This window comes from Podarcis gaigeae (genome assembly GCF_964106915.1).
Source record: "Podarcis gaigeae genome assembly, chromosome: 3".
NCBI lineage: Eukaryota > Metazoa > Chordata > Lepidosauria > Squamata > Lacertidae > Podarcis > Podarcis gaigeae.
In genome coordinates, this window is record NC_139680.1 from 114,695,087 (window position 1) to 114,712,970 (window position 17,884).

A 17,884-nucleotide genomic window follows, 5' to 3' on the forward strand; every position below is an offset into this window, starting at 1 on the left:
TGTTTTCTTGGGGCAACTTTGGGGAAAGGTTTAGGCCCCTCATGCTCCAGCCACTACTTGCAAAAATAAGGCCTAAATCAGGGCAACTCTCAATGAGACCACAGAGGGGTAGGAAGTTGTAATCCACCCCTCAGACATAACTGGATGGCGTCAACAACTGGTGGGCCACAAATTCCTCACCTGTGCATTAGACATTTTCATTCGAACTGGTTTTCCGGATAAAAGTACAATATTCTCTACCCACCTCTTTCAAATAAAAAGAGAGAGTGATTTTCACTAGCACATCACATTTATTACTTTGCAAATACTCCATTGAGTTCCTTCAGATGGTGAAAAGTCCTTGAGGCAGTCCGGCTGGCCTTAATATATAAGGTGAAGGTTTTTTGGCAAGGAGCTGTCTGGCCTAAAAGTTAGAGGTTTTGACATTCCGAGTTAACATCCACATTTACAATTCACCCATCCCGTCCTAATTTCAAAACTCTCAGTCATGGTGTAGGTATCAGTAACACAAGTAGCAAATTCATTCTCCGATCACAAAGTTGCCAAAACAGCAGCACCCCCACACAGGAGATAGGTATCAGCAGGATCCCCACATTTTGCTGAGCAGAAATGTGTTCATAGTTTTCACATTTGGAAAGCATGATTTAGGTAAGCTCAGCTTTAAATGCGAACTGAATTAAATTCACCCCCATCCTTAACTCCAGGCAAGAGTATGTGGATCATTCCACCTTCAACTCAATTAATTTTTATTTTGTGGGGAGTGAGCCTTTGTACTCACCTTTTACAGCAAACACCTCTTGGGATGCAGTATCCGAGTGGTATATAACGAAGACTCCAGCACTTCCCAGGGTTGTAGGTGTTCAAATGGCAGACCCCTCCAACAATGTCACATTCGTCTTCACTATTAAATATTTCAGAACCTTTAGACAGGTACACAGGCGTGGAAACTGAGCACAGGTCTTGCATCTGTAAATCCAGTACCAGCTAATCTAACTCTAATTTCCTACATTTGGGATTCCTTAGGTTCCTGTGTCGGAGCTGCTTTTCACTGGTTTCAGACCTGTGCTCGGCTGCAGGCTATTTTGAAGAAAGCTTATGCTGGCAATATCTTAGCTTCATACTGACAGATGGAGAGATCTAAATATGACCTAGCCTACCTGCAACAGCTGTTGTGAAAGCTGAGTCTGTTAACAACCATTAAAGCACCCTGAGCACTGAAAAGCACAATACTCAGTAACATTTCTAAGCTGTACAGGCAGAGGGACTCGGAGATCTGGACTGCTTTATCTCCCTTCACTTATTTGTTTGCAGATGCATCAGCCTGGGAAAATAACTTCTTGCATGGATCAATTAACCAGTCTTTGCCAACTGCGGGCTGGGTCTGATGGGAATTGTTAGTCCCAAATATTTGGAAGGCACCAGGTTGGCGAGGAAGGCGGCCATAAACTGACCTTTCCAATCCTGAAACAAACATTACCTTCAAGCTCTCCCTGGTTCAGAATATAAAAATGCTCTATCCATTTAACAGACCCCTATGATGTCCCCTGGGACGCAGGTGGCACTGTGGGTTAAAGCCTCAGCGCCTAGGACTTGCCGATTGAAAGGTCGGCGGTTCGAATCCCCGCGGCGGGGTGCGCTCCCGCTGCTCGGTCCCAGCGCCTGCCAACCTAGCAGTTCGAAAGCACCTCCGGGTGCAAGTAGATAAATAGGGACCGCTTACCAGCGGGAAGGTAAACGGCGTTTCCGTGTGCGGCTCTGGCTCGCCAGATGCAGCTTTGTCACGCTGGCCACGTGACCCGGAAGTGTCTCCGGACAGCGCTGGCCCCTGGCCTCTTGAGTGAGATGGGAGCACCAACCCCAGAGTCTGTCAAGACTGGCCCGTACGGGCAGGGGTACCTTTACCTTTTACCTTTATGATGTCCCCTGCTGGTACAGCTGAGACATTAGCTTTGAATATAATGATCTTTAGAGCACTCTTGATTCCCTACCTACCAGATCTCTGGAGGATTACAGACAAGGCTTGTGTCAGGGATGTTCATTGTCAGGCAACTACAATGTAGTAATATGCACTCTCTGTGGGGCATGGTTGTAGATGCAGCACCCCCCCCCCATTCCATCACTTGCTGTGGATGGGACCCTCTGCCTGAGCATTAGTGGCAAGCTCTTCCCATTTCCCACTCCTCAGAAAAGGCAAAAGAACAAAACGGAAGCACGTTCCCAGCCCCAAAAGCCATTAAAGCAGGTTTGGGAAGAAATCAAGCTTACGGGAACTGCTTTCATTTTTATTAGAACCCCACGATCCACAAACCAGAGTCAGATGCCAAGGACACACTCTTGAGAGTTTAAAGATCCTAAGCCAAGGGTCGGCAAGGCTTACTGGGCATGGGCTGGATCACTCCCGTGGAGATCCTCCGAAAACCGTGACTGCGCAGGCATGATTTTCAGAGTCTGGGCATGTGCAGAAGCGATTTCCAGAGCCGCAGAAGAGAGTCCCTGCGCTGCACTGCACTAAATTGGCACAGCGTGGTGTGGGGGGACTTGCAGAGTGGGCAGCTCAGTTCGGGGGTGGCTCAGGGGCCAGTTAAATGGCCTCTGTGGGCCGCTTCTGGCCCAAGAGCCTTAGGTTGCCAGCCCCTGTCCTAAGCCCAGAAACCTCATTTCAGCAGAGAGCCGTTTTTGTTGCTGCCATTGTCAAATACTTTGAAGTCATAACTTCCTGCTGGTTGTCATGTTCTTGAGTGTCCTTCATTTAAGCATGAGTGGTTGGTTGGTTGGTCAAAATATTGCATGAGGTGCTTAATAGTTGTGATTGTGTGAATGGATGGTGAGGGTGATACTGTGGAAGTGATTGTGTTAACAGTGCATTTTATTTTCATTTGGGAGTTTGTATCATGTTGCCTAGTGTCTATCCCCATCCTCCAGTCTTCTCTCTCTCTCTCTCTCTCTCTCTCTCTCTCTCTCTCTCTCTCTCTCTCGTTATTATGGATATGGATATTATGGATTTATGTATTTGGAATTTTCTGCTTGTAAACAATTTGGAACTGTGTTGAATGTACATTTATGTATCCCGGCTATGCATCTGGATTTGCCTTATAGCAAACTGCTCTCAATCAAATTCTACCCTACGTTCAGTTTAGGATCATTGCCATTCCCACTACATGTATACACAGATTCATTATACCTGGAATGATTTCGACTTCGATGTCGTCTTTTCTAGAAGAAGAAAAAGACAGGGAGAAATAGTGAGACCAGATGGAGACAAAAAGAAAAGGGTTGCTTCAGAATTTGGGAGAAGGGTGGCGATGGACCGCATAGAAAATAGATGGCTTTGTCTCCTTTTCACCTTCTTTTCACCTTCTCCCTAGAAACCCAAAGCAGGAGGCCAGCAGTGCTATGATTTGCCTACTTTCCCAGGTATTTACTTTTGATGGGACTTACTTCTTGGTGCCATCAGAGATGTGCCAAACCCTAGAGATTAGACCTGATTAGTTACTGACCTTAAAAAAATATGGGTTAACTTTTAGACATCCAAGTCATTATCTCATTAACAAATTGGACCAGATTTACTGTACTCTTCTCTTGCGTCTAGCAGCATTCTGGATCTTCTCACTAGGCCACCCCAAACTATGCTTAGACTCCCACTTTTGGTTCCCTGGGTTGGATATGTCTCCCCTTTCCCCTGGTATCAAGGACATTTTACTTCCTTCTAAAAAGTTTCCTCTCGTGCCCATTCTGCTTATTTTTACCTTAAGCCAACTTCAGTAAAATCCCCACGGCACAAATTGTTCCCGGGGACATGTTTTGCAATGACAGCGTGGGGACCTGCTGAGATGGAAGAAGATAAGCATAACACACAGCAGGTGTTTCAGGGAAAGGAGGGGTACCCTTATAAACAGGTGAATATTAAGAACACAGACTTGTTAACTCTTTAGAGAGGCCAGCACACACTGCTGAGAACCTCAACTGCACAAAAGTCATGGAAATAAATGTGAACTGTCACAGAGTACTACCATTACAATGGAGATTCTCATATGCAAAGAGCAAGAAGTGCTGGAAAGCAAAGCAATTATATTACCAGACCCTCCAAGTGTCTCTATTTTCCAGGGACAGCCCTGGATTTACAGTTTCTGATTTGATCCTGGAATGTCCTGCATTTCCTTATGATGTCCCTCTTTTCACTGGATAAATGTTGGAGAGAATGGAGTTCTGCGATCCTCAAGCAGGGATGGAGGAAGGGGGATGCGGTGAGGGCGGTCCATCCCGGGTGTAACAACTGAAGGGGGGGTGACAAAATGTGGGGCAACACTCATCGTGGGGCCTGCAGCATGCCCGAGACACACATCTGGCTTGGGCGTGCGCAGGCTCCATGCTGCCAAAATGGTCCGCCCACTGCCTCCCCCTCAGCTGTAAGGCAGCTGAGTGGGCAGAGGCAGGCGGACTCCTCTGAGGCCCCATGGAGCATCCTGCCCCAGCTGGCCCTGCCCCCAGGCGCAGGGCATGTGCGCCACCCCAGGCCCCCGATCGGCTTGCTCTGCCGCTGCCCTCAAGCCAAGGAGATAAGTAACTATACAATCTTTAAAAGGCATCTGAAAGCTGACTGCACAGGGAATTTTTTAAAAACATTTAATGTTTTATTATGTTTTTATACATGTTGGGAGCTGCCCAGAGTGGCTGGGATAATTCAGTCAGATGGGTGGGGTGGTAGTAGTAGTAGTAGTAGTAATAATAATAATAATAATAATAATAATAATAATAATAATAATAAAGAATAGGACATCCCTATTTCCATCAGAGAAAAGTTGGAGGGTATGTATTATATCACTACAGTGCTACCTCAGGTTACATACGCTTCAGGTTAGATACACTTCAGGTTACAGACTCCACTATTACCTTGGGTTAAAAACTTTGCTTCAGGATGAGAACAGAAATTGTGCAGCGGCGCAGCAGCAGCTGGAGGCCCCATTAGGTAAAGTGGTGCTTCAGGCTAAGAACAGTTTCAGGTTAAGAACAGACCTCCAGAACGAATTAACCAGAGGTACCACTGTGTTTTATTTCCCCCACTCAAAACATGCGGATTGGATAGCACTTGTAAAACCATGCCCTCTCATTGCAAGCTGCACTTGTCAGTTTTGAAGGAGCTGTCCTGTCCCATTTCTCCTTGTCCTGGTGTTTCCTTATAGCAGTGGTTTTCAACCAGTGTGCCATGGTACCCTAGGGGTGCCGTGGGCAACACTGGCCTCTGTCCCTCTTTCCTCTCCTCCCTCCTCTGATGCCCTCTAGCACCTCTGCCTCCTAAAGGCTTACACAGCTGTTTGTTGCAGCAGCCCTGGCTGCAAGTTCCCCAGGCGAATGGTGCCTCTGGAGCACTTGCCAGGAGCTGAGGTTGCCTCAGAGTAAGCAACCAGTGGGCAAGGGAGCACAGCCAACCAGTCTGCCAGTCCTTGTTGTTGGGAATGGACAGACAAGTCCCAGGCCCCTGTGGGGTAGTGTGAGGAGGCACCTCTCTTTGGTGTGGGGTGGGGAGAGCTCAGAGACCAGGGGCAGTAGCAGCTGCTGCCCAGAGGACTCCCAAGGAGAGGGGAGAGGAGAGGAGGCTGAGGGAAGCCTCCACAAGGGAGGATGTTCGAAAAAGGGTGAGAGACTACCGGCTCTGCAGGCAACAGGTGACACAACTGGGCTCCTCAGCCCCACAGGGGTGTGGCAGAAAGAATGTAGTTGGTCAAGGGAGCCATGGACTCAAAAAGGTTGAAAACCTCTGACTTATAAAAAAATAAATAAATCCTTCCAGTAGCACCTTAGAGACCAACTAACTTTGTTATTGGTATGAGCTTTTGTGTGCATGCACACTTCTTCAGATACATGCACATGAAAGCTCATACCAATAACAAACTTAGTTGGTCTCTAAGGTGCTACTGGAAGGAAATTTGTTTGTTTGTTTCGACTACAGCAGACCAACATGGCTACCTACCTGTAACTCTGACTTAGAAGCATAGTTTTGATCAGATACGTATCTGCAGGATTTCCCCCCTTTACATCTGAATCACCAAGGCACTGAAAATAACTTCAGATGTCCTTGCTCCAGCTCAGAAGTTCTTACTCTGGTTTGTGCTTTTCTCATCCATGTCTGAGTGCTTTCCTTTTGTTCCCACAGCTTCCCCCGGGGAAAACCTGACATTTAATGCTGAATCAAAACAACAGCAATTTAGGTTTCCCACCAATTGCTGAAAGAGTGGGTTTTCAGGGGGAAACTAGACTTTTTATTTATACTAGACTTTTTATTTATATCCCATTTTGTCGCTCTGCCCCCATATTCTCACCTTCGACAACAAGGCCTCCCTCTGTAGCACTGCTGAATAAATGTATCACCTGGGTGACATAACTCATTAGCGCAATAGCCGTCAGCATCCATACATCGCTTTAGTGCTGGAACAATATAGCCTACAGAAAGGAAACCCTCTATTAAAGACAGATTTTTGGAGAGGTGCAGAAAATATCCCCAAAGCTACAAGTTGCGTCTTGTGGTCTGTGAACACCCCTAAAAAGTAAGATATGGAATGTTGGGAGCCCATTTTCTCTCAACCTGAAGACGTGAATAGCATTATTGTTTTTTTAAGTCCTCATCAGATTTCTCCCCCAAATAATCCTGAGAGTTGTAGAGCAGTTGCTAAGGGAGAGAGAAAACAATTGTTAGCTCAGTTTAAGTCAGTGGAGAATATTTATGCCCCTGTCTCTTCCACCGACACACCCTGGAGCCACTGAGTGTTTGGTGAACCCTTAACCTTGACAAATGCTCTTCCCCAAGTCCACCTTGAATAGCTCCTCACCAGATGCATCCCGGAGAACCACCGAGACCAGAAATAAACTGATGCAAAAGATCTTCATGTTTGGAAGAAGACAGATGGGGAGACTCTATCGCTGGGGAGGATAAGCAAAACTGAGAGATGAGAACTCAGCAAGCCTTTAAAAGCAGGTTGGCACTGCGGTTCTCCATGGGATGTTTGCAACAGTTCACGAAGCTGACAAAGGTTCTTAAAGGGGGCATTTTTGTACGAAGTGTTCTCTTGATGGTGCTTCTGCATATATCCAGTCGCCTCTCGGCAGATCAAAGGGAAATCTTGTTCCTTCTGGTGGACATGGACTGAAATGTTCCTTAAATGGAATAATCTGAACTGTTTTGCTTCTCTGCACCAACTCCTTATTTGGGTTTCTTCATTTGCAGGTGATAGAGAGGAACCCAATGTGCCGCAGTCCCTCAATCTCATATTTTTAGAGCCCACTTTAAAAGCTGAATGTTCTGATCTCAGTCTCGTGTCTCTACAGACCACAGGCAAGCCTTATCTTCAGAAATATTGGGTCTGAAAGGAACAGGGAATCATGATAGATGCACATGAAATGGTGTGTGGCATAGAAAAGCCAGCTAGAGATATGTTGTCCCTTCTTCTCTCATAATATTCATCCAGTTAAGCAGATTGTTGAGAGATTCAGGGCATGGGTGGGGGGAGCATTTCCTCAAACAGCACATTGTGAAAGAATAACACCTGCTACCATAATATATAATGATGTCTGCCAGTTTGGACGGCTTTAAAATAGAGGGACACAAACTCATGAGCTGGGTGGTGCTGAGAATAGCAGTGATCATGAGTTCAAGATTGGAGCCAGTAGGCTGGCAAGTACCCTGCTGCTGTGGAATCACAAGTGGGGAGGGCACAAGCTGGTACACTTGGTTCCTGCTTGTGAGCTTCCAATCAAACATACGCATATGCACATACAAATATAGATCAGCCATTTATTTGTCAGGAGCTTGTCCTACACTTGAGTAGGACCCTGGCAGAGACACATGCCCGACTAGCATGCTCTCTCCCTCCTGGTTGATCATTCAGGAGCTTCAGAAGCTTTCTTCAGCCCGAACATCACAGAGACCACTGCCAACAGACATCGGCACACATAGGGATCTGCAGAGTGTTTGCAGTGTGTGTAACTCAGCATTTTGGCTAATCTACTTTATTTACATATAAACACACATGGAGCACTGCAACATGGCTCCCTCTCTCTCTAGCATCAGACAGCAAATAGAAAAAGAACAAAAAGAGCAATAGTCCCACTTCACAGAACACAGTAACACAAACACCCTGCCTCTGTCACTTCCCACTCTGTGGAGTCAAAATATATACCGTCATGTAATAGACAAAAAGGGACGCGGGTGGCGCTGTGGGTAAAACCTCAGTGCCTAGGACTTGCTGATCGTAAGGTCGGCGGTTTGAATCCCTGTGACAGGGTGAGCTCCTGTCGTTTGGTCCCAGCTCCTGCCAACCTAGCAGTTTGAAAGCACCCCTAAGTGCAAGTAGATAAATAGGGACTGCTTTATAGCGGGAAGGTAAACGGCATTTCCGTGTGCGGCGCTGGTGCTGGCTTGCCAGATGCAGCTTCGTCACACTGGCCACGTGACCCGGAAGTGTCTTTGGACAGTGCCGGCTCCCGGCCTCTTGAGCGAGATGAGCGTGCAACCCCAGAGTCGGTCACGACTGGCCCTGACGGGCAGGGGTACCCAGTGGCGTAGCGTGGGGGGTGCAGGGGGGGCCGGCCGCACCGGGCGCAACATCTGGGGGTTAGGGTTAGGGGGCGCAATTCCACGGGTTAGGGGGCGCAAATCCATGGGTTAGGGGGCACAAATTACTTGCCTTGCCCCGGGTGCTGACAACCCACGCTACGCCACTGGGGGTACCTTTACCTTTAATAGACAAAAATACCATGACTGCAATCATGGAGCAGGAATTCTAACAATATTAACTCTCGGTGAAACCTGACATTCCAGAGCCTAGCAGAGACTAATTTTATAGTCCGCAACACAACACCCCCCACCCTCTTAGAACTGTTTCAGTCTGCAAATGTGGCTACAACAAGACATGGAATCAGAAGTTAAAAGGAATGATGTCATTGAAGCTCATAATTGTCTTCTTCTGTACAAGGATTTGTTAGATTTTAATGCTCAGGTGTACTACAAAGAGTGTTATCCCTACTATCACACTGAAGTGAAGACAGTCAGTGGCATAGCGTAGCGGGGCTGGGAGGCCATGGCACTGGGCGTTTTGTGTGTGTGTGTTTTTAGGGGGTGCAACCAGCCTGGCTCTGGTGCAAGGGAGCTGCTGAGACAGCTTTTTCACACGATGGCCCAATGCCACCATCTGCAGCTCCACCCCAGGGTCAAGATTGATTTGTGGGTGGCAAGAGGAGAGTGGTGGCGCTGCTTGGCCCAGTCATGCCTCCGGTGGTGATAGCATATGTTCTTCCACTGAAGATACCGATTGCAGGTTAAAGGGCACTCTATGCAGCTGCAGCCAACATTCCACAAACCTGTTTACTCTGGCCTTAGATGACTGAGATGTATCTTTTCAGACCAACCCTGTTTTTGTGATCTCATTTAGAACGGCATTTCTAATAATTGGAAACCCACCCTGGATGAAGGGTGGATAATAAATGAAAATGAAATAATATTGAGCTAGATGGAATAAAGAACAGACTCAATATAATGTAGTTTCTTCTTGGTATGAAATCTCCTCCATATTCAAAATTTAAATATGAAGTAGAAATCTGGTGCCACTGCAAATCCCTAAAAAAACAAGAAGTTAATCATGAGTCTCTTTTTCATGTCAAGACCCACCTGATGCTGCAGAGTTGCCTGGGTGCCCCCATGAGGTGATGCCCCCATGCTACTCCTGGGTGTTGTGGGCTCCTGGTTGCCCCCAGAGCTGTCAGAAGCAGAGTTAGGGCTGTGTGACACTGGGTGCTGAGCCTAGGGGTGCCCCAGGCTTTGCAACTATGGCATAGTGAACTGAGCAGAACAGAAGGTGAGAGGTGAGGAAGCACCAAATTTTGGCCTCGCAAAGTGTGCCGCTTGCAGTTTGAAAACCCAAAGTCTACAGCTGCAGCCATTTCTGTTCCACCTTGATGTTTTGTTTGGCCTCCACCACAGCCACTCCAAGGCTCTGAGTGCTGTCTCCCATCATCCGATGTCATTCAAAAGCCCCCGATGGCACTTTTCTCTATGTCACTAGCTCAACATTCCTCCCCATCTCCTTCCTCGCTGGCCTAACTGCCCTACAAGGGTCACCTGCCCAAGGTTCCAATTCCCTTGGCAACAGATCCCGAGGCTGCCAAGAACACTTCCCCCTCACTCCATACAATTACATACATTCCCTGCTTCTCCCAGGCAACCGGGTTATGAAAGATATTATAACAACACCAGGGATCCTTAAAAAACACAGGAAAACCACTTCTGTAAAGAGGGTGAGAAAGTGGCCTTGGCAGTAGCAACACAGACCTCTTTCTTAGTATAATAATAATAATAATAATAATAATAATAATAATAATAATAATAATAATAATTTATTTATACCCCGCCCATCTGGCTGGGTTTTCCCAGCCACTCTGGGTGGCTTCCAACAAAGTATTAAAATACAGTAGTCTGTTAAACATTAAAAGCTTCCCTAAACAGGGCTGCCTTCAGATGTCTTCTAAAAGTCTGGTAGTTGTTGTTCTCTTTGACATCTGGTGGGAGGGCGTTCCACAGGGTTGCTGCCACTACTGAGAAGGCCCTCTGCCTGGTTCCCTGTAACTTGGCTTCTCGCAGTGAGGGAACCACCAGAAGGCCCTCGGCGCTGGACCTCAGTGTCTGGGCAGAACTATGGGGGTGGAGACGCTCCTTCAGGTACTCTGGACCAAGGCCATTTAGGGCTTTAAAGGTCAGCACCAACACTTTGAATTGTGCTTGGAAACGTACTAGGAGCCAATGTAGATCTTTGCCTCAGTGAAATGAAGCATTCCCTCAGTGCTGGAGATGCAACAGGAAGAGTCAGGGAACTTTTATTGGATTACAACCCAGTGGAAGGCAGGCGATTTCTTATGAGGCAGCCCTGTACAGTATCAGGAAGCTTTTACCATAATCTCTGATGTATTGTGTGTGTTTTATATTCTCTTGGAAGCCACCCAGAGTGACTGGGGCAGCCCAGTCAGTTGGGAGGGTGCAAGTATCATCATCACCACCACCTTCACCATCATATTGAGGGGGCAGGGGCAGAGAAGGGAGTTTGCACATTATCCCCAGGGAGAGCTCAACAATGAGAATGGTTTGAGTCCTCCTATACTAGGACAGGTGAATAGCTATCTGCAGGGAAGATGAGCTTTTGGTATTCTAGGAGCATTCAGAAGTTGGTTGCTCTCAAATGTATAATGAATATGGCTTAAACTGATTGGTAGTACACCCAAACCCCTGGAAGACAGACAGATTTTTCTCCCAGCCTGAGCATCCTTGGCATGAGGGCCTGTTTCACAACAGCCTTCCCTGTTTTAGTCAAAGCATTCCATTCAGTTGTAAACCAAAGGGTCATAAAACCCAATTTACAAAGCACCAAATCCTGAAGACTTCATTATGTTAATGCACACTGTTCAGCATTTCCTTGCTTTGTTATTCCGTGGCTCCTTGAGGAGAAACTACCATGGCAGTGGGAGGCTTTGGGCTTTCATATTTCAGCGGTGTCATGTGCGATAATAAAATTCAGCTCCCACTTGCCTCTCACCTCTAAGTCATTGTTGCAGCACCCCTTGTGGTGCCTTCTCAGCTTGGCGCCCAGTGTGGACAAACCAGTTGTGCTCCTCTAAATTTGCATCTGCCAAAGGTTATTTATGTATATAACAACTGCGCCCCGTGTTTTGTTAACTCCAAAATGAACAAGGTCCCAACCAAAGAAGATTGGCAACTTAAGTTGACAGAATATGCACAACTTGCAGACTTAACACATAGAATAAGAGAACAAGGAGAGTATACGTTTAAAGAAGATTGGAAAACGTTTATTGAGTATATGGAAAACAACTGTGTACAGCTGAAATCGCTGGCAGCATTAAGATAAATTCAACAGTGTAAATAATCTTTGATGGATGTAATAATGGAAAACCGATTGGTAAAGTTTTTGTAAAATATGCAGGGATGTAAGATATGCAAAATGAACCATGGAAAGAGAAGAAGGGAAATCATTGATATTTTAAGTATGTGAAATGTTGATCTGAAATTGTAATACAGAAAATTTAATAAAAATTATATTAAAAAATAAATAAATTTGCATCTGCCATGAACCACAATACCAAAAGCTGCAAATTTTATATTGATCACAACGTTTAAAGTAATCCATGCCACTAAAACCTTGAACTCTGAATAAATTTCATGGTTGATATCAAGAACTTAACTTTATTTTCCTCTTTGCTTTCCTTGATGAATAGTTCCTGTCATCACGTGCATCACAACCAGATCACTCATGCACAGAGCTTACCTGTCATTATATCACAAAAACCTACAAATAGGTGGACATTCAACCTTCCAGGAGGCACAGAACTATCATCAGAGTATTTTGCTTCAGTAGTCTGCTCTTGCTGCTCAACTTGAGATCCAAGTCAAGTTTCAACAATGACTTTGTACTGGCTGTTCATGGTTGCCCTTCTGTTTTCTGAGATGCTTCTGTCTTCTGCAGGTAAGACATGCATTGAACTTAAAAACATCCAGACAGAAATGACATGAAGAATGAAATGGGGCTGGAAGTCATCCAGTGCCATCGTGCCCATGTTATGTTCTGTGACTTTGCCCCCCTGCGGCCTGACAAATTATGAATGGAAAGGGTATTGAGTGTGATGGAGATGAAGGAGATGCTGGCTTTGTTTACAAGCCACAGAGAAAGAGGAGGGAGGTGAATGGAGGGCAAAGGAAAGAGAGGAGCAGAAAGATATCTCTAGGGAAGAGGGTAAGAATGGACACTGTCCTAAATTCTGCCCTATGATGAACAGGGGTCCTTAGGTCTAAAGGTTGGGACAATGAGCAGATCTAAGCCCTGTCCTCTGCTGCAAGGGGAATCCGAGAATGCTCTGAATGTTGTAATCACTGTGCCCCATAGGTTGCTTTCTACTCACGCAATCCCATGTCCTCCATCCAGGCCCATAAGTTTATGAGCAAGGACAGCCAATGAGACGTATAGGGAAGAATCCCAAGGGCCTGAGAAGAGAGGCTCAGTGGACTATACTGTCAGTTTGCATTTCTTAGTGCTGGAAGTATTTCTGATATGTAGAGATCTTTCCTATTCTACTTAATTCAAGAGGGTTCTGGAAACCTCTGGAAGCTTCTCTTTGTGAAAGAAACAAGCAGAAGGTTCATGATGTTTGGGTTATTCCTTCAGAGAAGCTGAGTACAGCTGGTTTGAACTGGCTATAAAAGTAAGGCCAAAAGGAGCCTGGGTTTCACTCTTTCTATCTCTTTTCCTTCTGGTGTGGTGTTCTATACATAGTTTAGACTTATTATAAGTTATTGTAAGTTTAAGTTAAGTCTCCTGCAACTGGATTTCTTATGGATGGTACCAATCCTGAATTTATTAGATTTGTGACCATTATGCTCATTTGCTTTCAGTAGCAGTAAAGCTCTGCTGGATGAAATAGAATTGCCTCTGGTCTATTTTTTGGGAATCCTGCAATGTGTTTAAGTTGTTACTCAGCTAACTATACATTGGAATCCCTTGTTAATATTTCCCCCCATCCCCTCTTCATAGCTGTCAACATTTTCCATTTTTTAAGGGAAATTCCCTTATTCCGAATAGGATTCCTCACAAGAAAAGGGAAAAGTTGACAGCCATGCACCTCTTATGAAATCCATTGCTAAGAACAGTGCTTTTTTTCTGGGGGGATGCAGGGGTACGCATACCCCTAAACATTTAGTGAATCTTCGTACTTTTGTCCCTTTACTGTATTTATTTTCCCCGATTTGAACTATAAAATGGTGATTTTCTTGAGTCAAAATGAGAGTGCCCCCAAACACACACACACACACATAGCGCTGGCTAATAGTATTTCCATTTTGGAGTGAGTTATGGCTGAAGTAATACAGTGATTTATATTTATTTTCTTCGCCTCTCATGCAATTCTTCTTCTTTTGTATAGGAAAGGATTATATAATTAAAGGTAAAGAAGCATGTATCAAGGAAGGAGGTCATTGCGCTGGAGAATTCTGTCCTTCAGGTCACACGGAATTAAAGTTATGCTATGACAATGTACCTTGCTGCATACCCTCTTAAGAGCAAGTCAGGATGGAATGGAAATAAAAAGTCCACTTTAATGTCTTCCTAATTGTGCTGGCTGTGAATGAATGTGTCATGGGAATATATACTGAGTTAGACCATTGGCCCCTCCAGCTCAGCCTTGTCTCCATTGTCATTCTTCTCTGCATCCCTTTGCTCTACTTCCTCACTCTCTTTTTAAATAATTAGTATTTAACAATATTAAATTTTTAAAAATTACCCAAGAATCACACCAAATAACTAACAATATACATTTTTTAAGTACCCATAACATTAACATTTCCCATATTCATAGAATCATAGAATCATAGAGTTGGAAGAGACCACAAGGGCCATCGAGTCTAACCCCCTGCCAAGCAGGAAACACCATCAGAGCACTCCTGACATATGGTTGTCAAGCCTCTGCTTAAATACAGTGCTTCATATACAGTGGTACCTCTGGTTGCGAACGGGATCCGTCCCGGAGCCCCTTTCGCAACCTGAAAGGAACGCAAACCACGTCTGCATGTCTGTGCATGGGCGGGTTGTGATTCACCGCTTCTGTGCATGCGCGTGACGTCATTTTGCACATCTGTGCATGCGCGAGCGGCGAAACCTGGAAGTAACCCTTTCCGGTACTTACGGGTCACCGCGGTACGCAACATGAAAAGATGTAACCTGAAGCTAATGTAACAAGAGGTATGACTGTAATTAGGTGGGCATCCTATCTTGTTGAGCTGTGTAGTGAGTCAGCTGACAAGGTCAAAGACCTCTGTCAGGTCTATGAAGACAGTGTACCCAGGGGCGTCCTTGTTCTCAACATTTCTCCCACAGCGAACGCAGTGAGAAAATTATGTTGGCTGTTGACCTCTGAGCTCCAAAACTGCATTGTGACTTGGGATAGACCCTTTCAGCAAGTGACTGTAAAATAAAGCTAAAGGTTAAGTCCAGTCAAAGATGATTATGGGATTGCGGCAGCACTCATCTTGTTTTCAGGCCGAGGGAACCAGTGTTTGTCCTGTTGCAGGAATTTATATATAGGTTGGGGGGGGGGGTTGCTCCTCCAGCAGATATCATGCACATGTATCCCACTACCAAAATCAGCACAATCACTTTTGTGGCTTTTGTGCTTTGTCCCCACAAAACACTTCATCGTAGTTTCTTCCTATCTGTTCAAAGGGCCTCTGCTGCACAATACCAAATGTAAGAATTCACTGACAAATGTATCTACGTACTAGCTCACTGGGAAAACTGGGAAGAAATTCATATAGACAAGTGAGCTCAGCTACTCAACAGCCCCTCTGCCTGAGTGGTAATTCCTGGCATCCTGATACTTGAGTGCCAGACAGATAGCCATTCCAGAAATAACAAACCCAGATGAAGACAAAAGAAGAAGGGTTTGGATTTGATATCCCGCTTTATCACTGCCCGAAGGAGTCTTAAAGCGGCTAACATTCTCCTTTCCTTTCCTCCCCCACAACAAACACTCTGTGAGGTGAGTGGGGCTGAGAGACTTCAGAGAAGTGTGACTAGCTCAAGGTCACCCAGCAGCTGCATGTGGAGGAGCAGGGAATCGAACCCAGTTCACCAGATTACGAGTCTACTGCTCTTAACCACTACACCACACTGGCTCTCACAAAAGGGTGTGATTAACTTGGCTGGGAAACAGGGAAATGTAAATATCTCTTTTGTTACATTTGATGGGTGTTTGGTGGAGGGCAAGGAAAACCAGGGGGCAGGGTCCAGGATGCTCAGATTACTTCCACCAGACTCCCCTTTCGTGATGTAACCATGATGTATCAGTGATGTAGTTGGGGGGGTGTAACATGGGGATTAGCAGCTAATAAAAGTTTGGATTCTCTTTGGTTCGGGGCTTCCATCTTGTTTCACCTTGCGGCAGGTGGGAGTCCTGTCGCAACAGTCTTCAATAAAGATCAAGGCTGCTGTTTTGCTCTGGCATTCTTGGTTGGTGTCCTTTTTTTTGTCCAAGGGAGCCCTCAGATTTCTCTGTTAACAGTCGACAGACAACTTTCCGGGTCATGTGGCCAGCAGGACTAAACTGCTACTGGTACAACAGACACCGTGATGGAAGCCAGAGCACACGGAAACACCATTTACCTTCCCGCCAGAGCGGTACCTATTTATCTACTTGCACTGGCGTGCTTTCGAACTGCTAGGTTAGCAGGAGCTGGGACAGAGCAATGGGAGCTCACTCCATTATGGGTTATTCAAACCTCTGACCTTCTGATTGGCAAGCCCAAGGCTCAATGGTTCAAACCACAGCGCCACCCATGTCCAACAACCTTTTAGCAAGTGACTGTAATCTGTTGAGAACTACACGGATGAAGGTTTTCCCCAGAGTACTCAGAAGGGAGATCCCACAGTGGTTGTTCCAGTCCAGCGGTCACCTTTGTTCTAAATGCAAAGACTTTGTTACAAAAAAATCTTCAGAGAAAAAGAACTTCAGACATGCAAGGTACAAACGATAGTAAGAGAGAGAGAGAGAGAGAGAGAGAATGACCAGCTTGCTGAGTGCACAAATTTATTAGCAAGACCTTGAGATAGTCAAAACAATATTTCTAAAAGAAATGAACCTTCTAGAATCTTCCAGCTTTTTCCAGTATCTCAAAGACTTTAGCCATGACAGAAACCACCTCTCAGCATTTCTGTTGGGAATTTTCAAGAAACAAGAGGAAAGTTCATGACGTTATTCATGCAGAGTTCTGGATTCAATAACGTTTCTAGTTTCTGTTTGTTATTTGTCATTGGTTTGTTTTGCTTTTGTTTTATTATGTATTTTGTGTTTTCATATGTATTTTAATGTTGTGAACCACCCTGTTATCTTCAGATAAAATGGTGGTACATAAATTTAATAAATATATTAACAAAATTATATCAGTGATGTGGTCCATGTCTACTACTGCTCAAGAAGGCACAGTATACAGTACCAAATCAAGGAAGTGCTGATCAGTGCATTAACATTCAGCATTCTGTGGGCTGTAAATTCAATTCCAGACCCTTTGCTTGGCAACTGAGTGGAATAATTAGGGAGGCTGCTGTCATATACAGGCCCACATGCCCTGGGTGCAGAAGTTCACTACTGAGGCATAATACTTTGATTAATGTTATGTGTCTTATGGAAGGCTGAATGCTGATCTATTGACGGGGTTTTGTAACGCACTGACATCTAAGCCCTATGAATGGATGATTCAAATGTACTGCTCGTGATGACATAAACTTAATCAAGGAGACAAAAAAAGAGTTAATCGCCATATATTCTGTATTTTATTCATTGGGAAGCCATAATGTTCAAGGAGCAGACAGTAAAGTCCATGGCATTATCCATTATATTTATTCAGGGTTCTGGAGTTCAATAGCATCTATTGTTTTAAAGGTTTCTGCCTATATGTTATTTCCTGCAGTCCATGCCTAGTACCCCTCAAGGAGACACAGTGTACCAAAGCAAGGAAATAATGGTTTGACTAAATGCAATGTAGTTTCTTCTTGTTGAGAAATCTCCCCCAGTTGCATTCAACCATATTGTGGATGCTCTCAGAGCACCAAAACAACATCTTTCCCACAGTCCCTTATGCAAACTGAGCACTTTTGCATTCAAGGCATTTGGTTCTGTGAAATCAGCCCTGAGTGCTCACTGGAAGGACAGATCCTGAAGCTGAGGCTCCAATACTTTGGCCACCTCATGAGAAGAGAAGACTCCCTGGAAAAGACCCTGATGTTGGGAAAGATGGAGGGCACAAGGAGAAGGGGATGGTTGGACAGTGTTCTCTAAGCTACCAACA

At 45.2% G+C, this 17,884-nt stretch overlaps 1 protein-coding gene and 1 long non-coding RNA gene across 3 annotated transcripts; one reads left to right on the plus strand and one right to left on the minus strand.

Moving 5' to 3' along the window:
• Positions 1-269: 269 nt before the first annotated feature.
• Positions 270-10,103, minus strand: LOC310841255 (uncharacterized protein). Of its 2 annotated transcripts, none has more exons than XM_083731810.1 (5): positions 9,942-10,103; positions 6,318-6,438; positions 3,182-3,213; positions 779-920; positions 270-403 (listed from the first exon to the last, which is right to left on the minus strand). In XM_083731810.1, the coding sequence occupies exons 1-5, from the start codon at positions 10,012-10,014 to the stop codon at positions 361-363; spliced, it is 411 nt and encodes a 136-aa protein (XP_083587936.1). In that variant the 5' UTR covers positions 10,015-10,103; the 3' UTR covers positions 270-360. The 2 variants fall into 2 exon arrangements, with proteins under 2 accessions (XP_083587936.1, XP_083587937.1); XM_083731811.1 differs by lacking the exon at positions 9,942-10,103 and adding an exon at positions 9,659-9,935.
• A 48-nt stretch (positions 10,104-10,151) lies between these two features.
• On the plus strand, positions 10,152-14,147 carry LOC310842069. Its single transcript, XR_014562815.1, has 3 exons — positions 10,152-10,284; positions 12,271-12,518; positions 13,969-14,147. It is a non-coding gene; the product is annotated as an uncharacterized lncRNA (long non-coding RNA).
• The last annotated feature ends 3,737 nt before the right edge of the window (positions 14,148-17,884 follow it).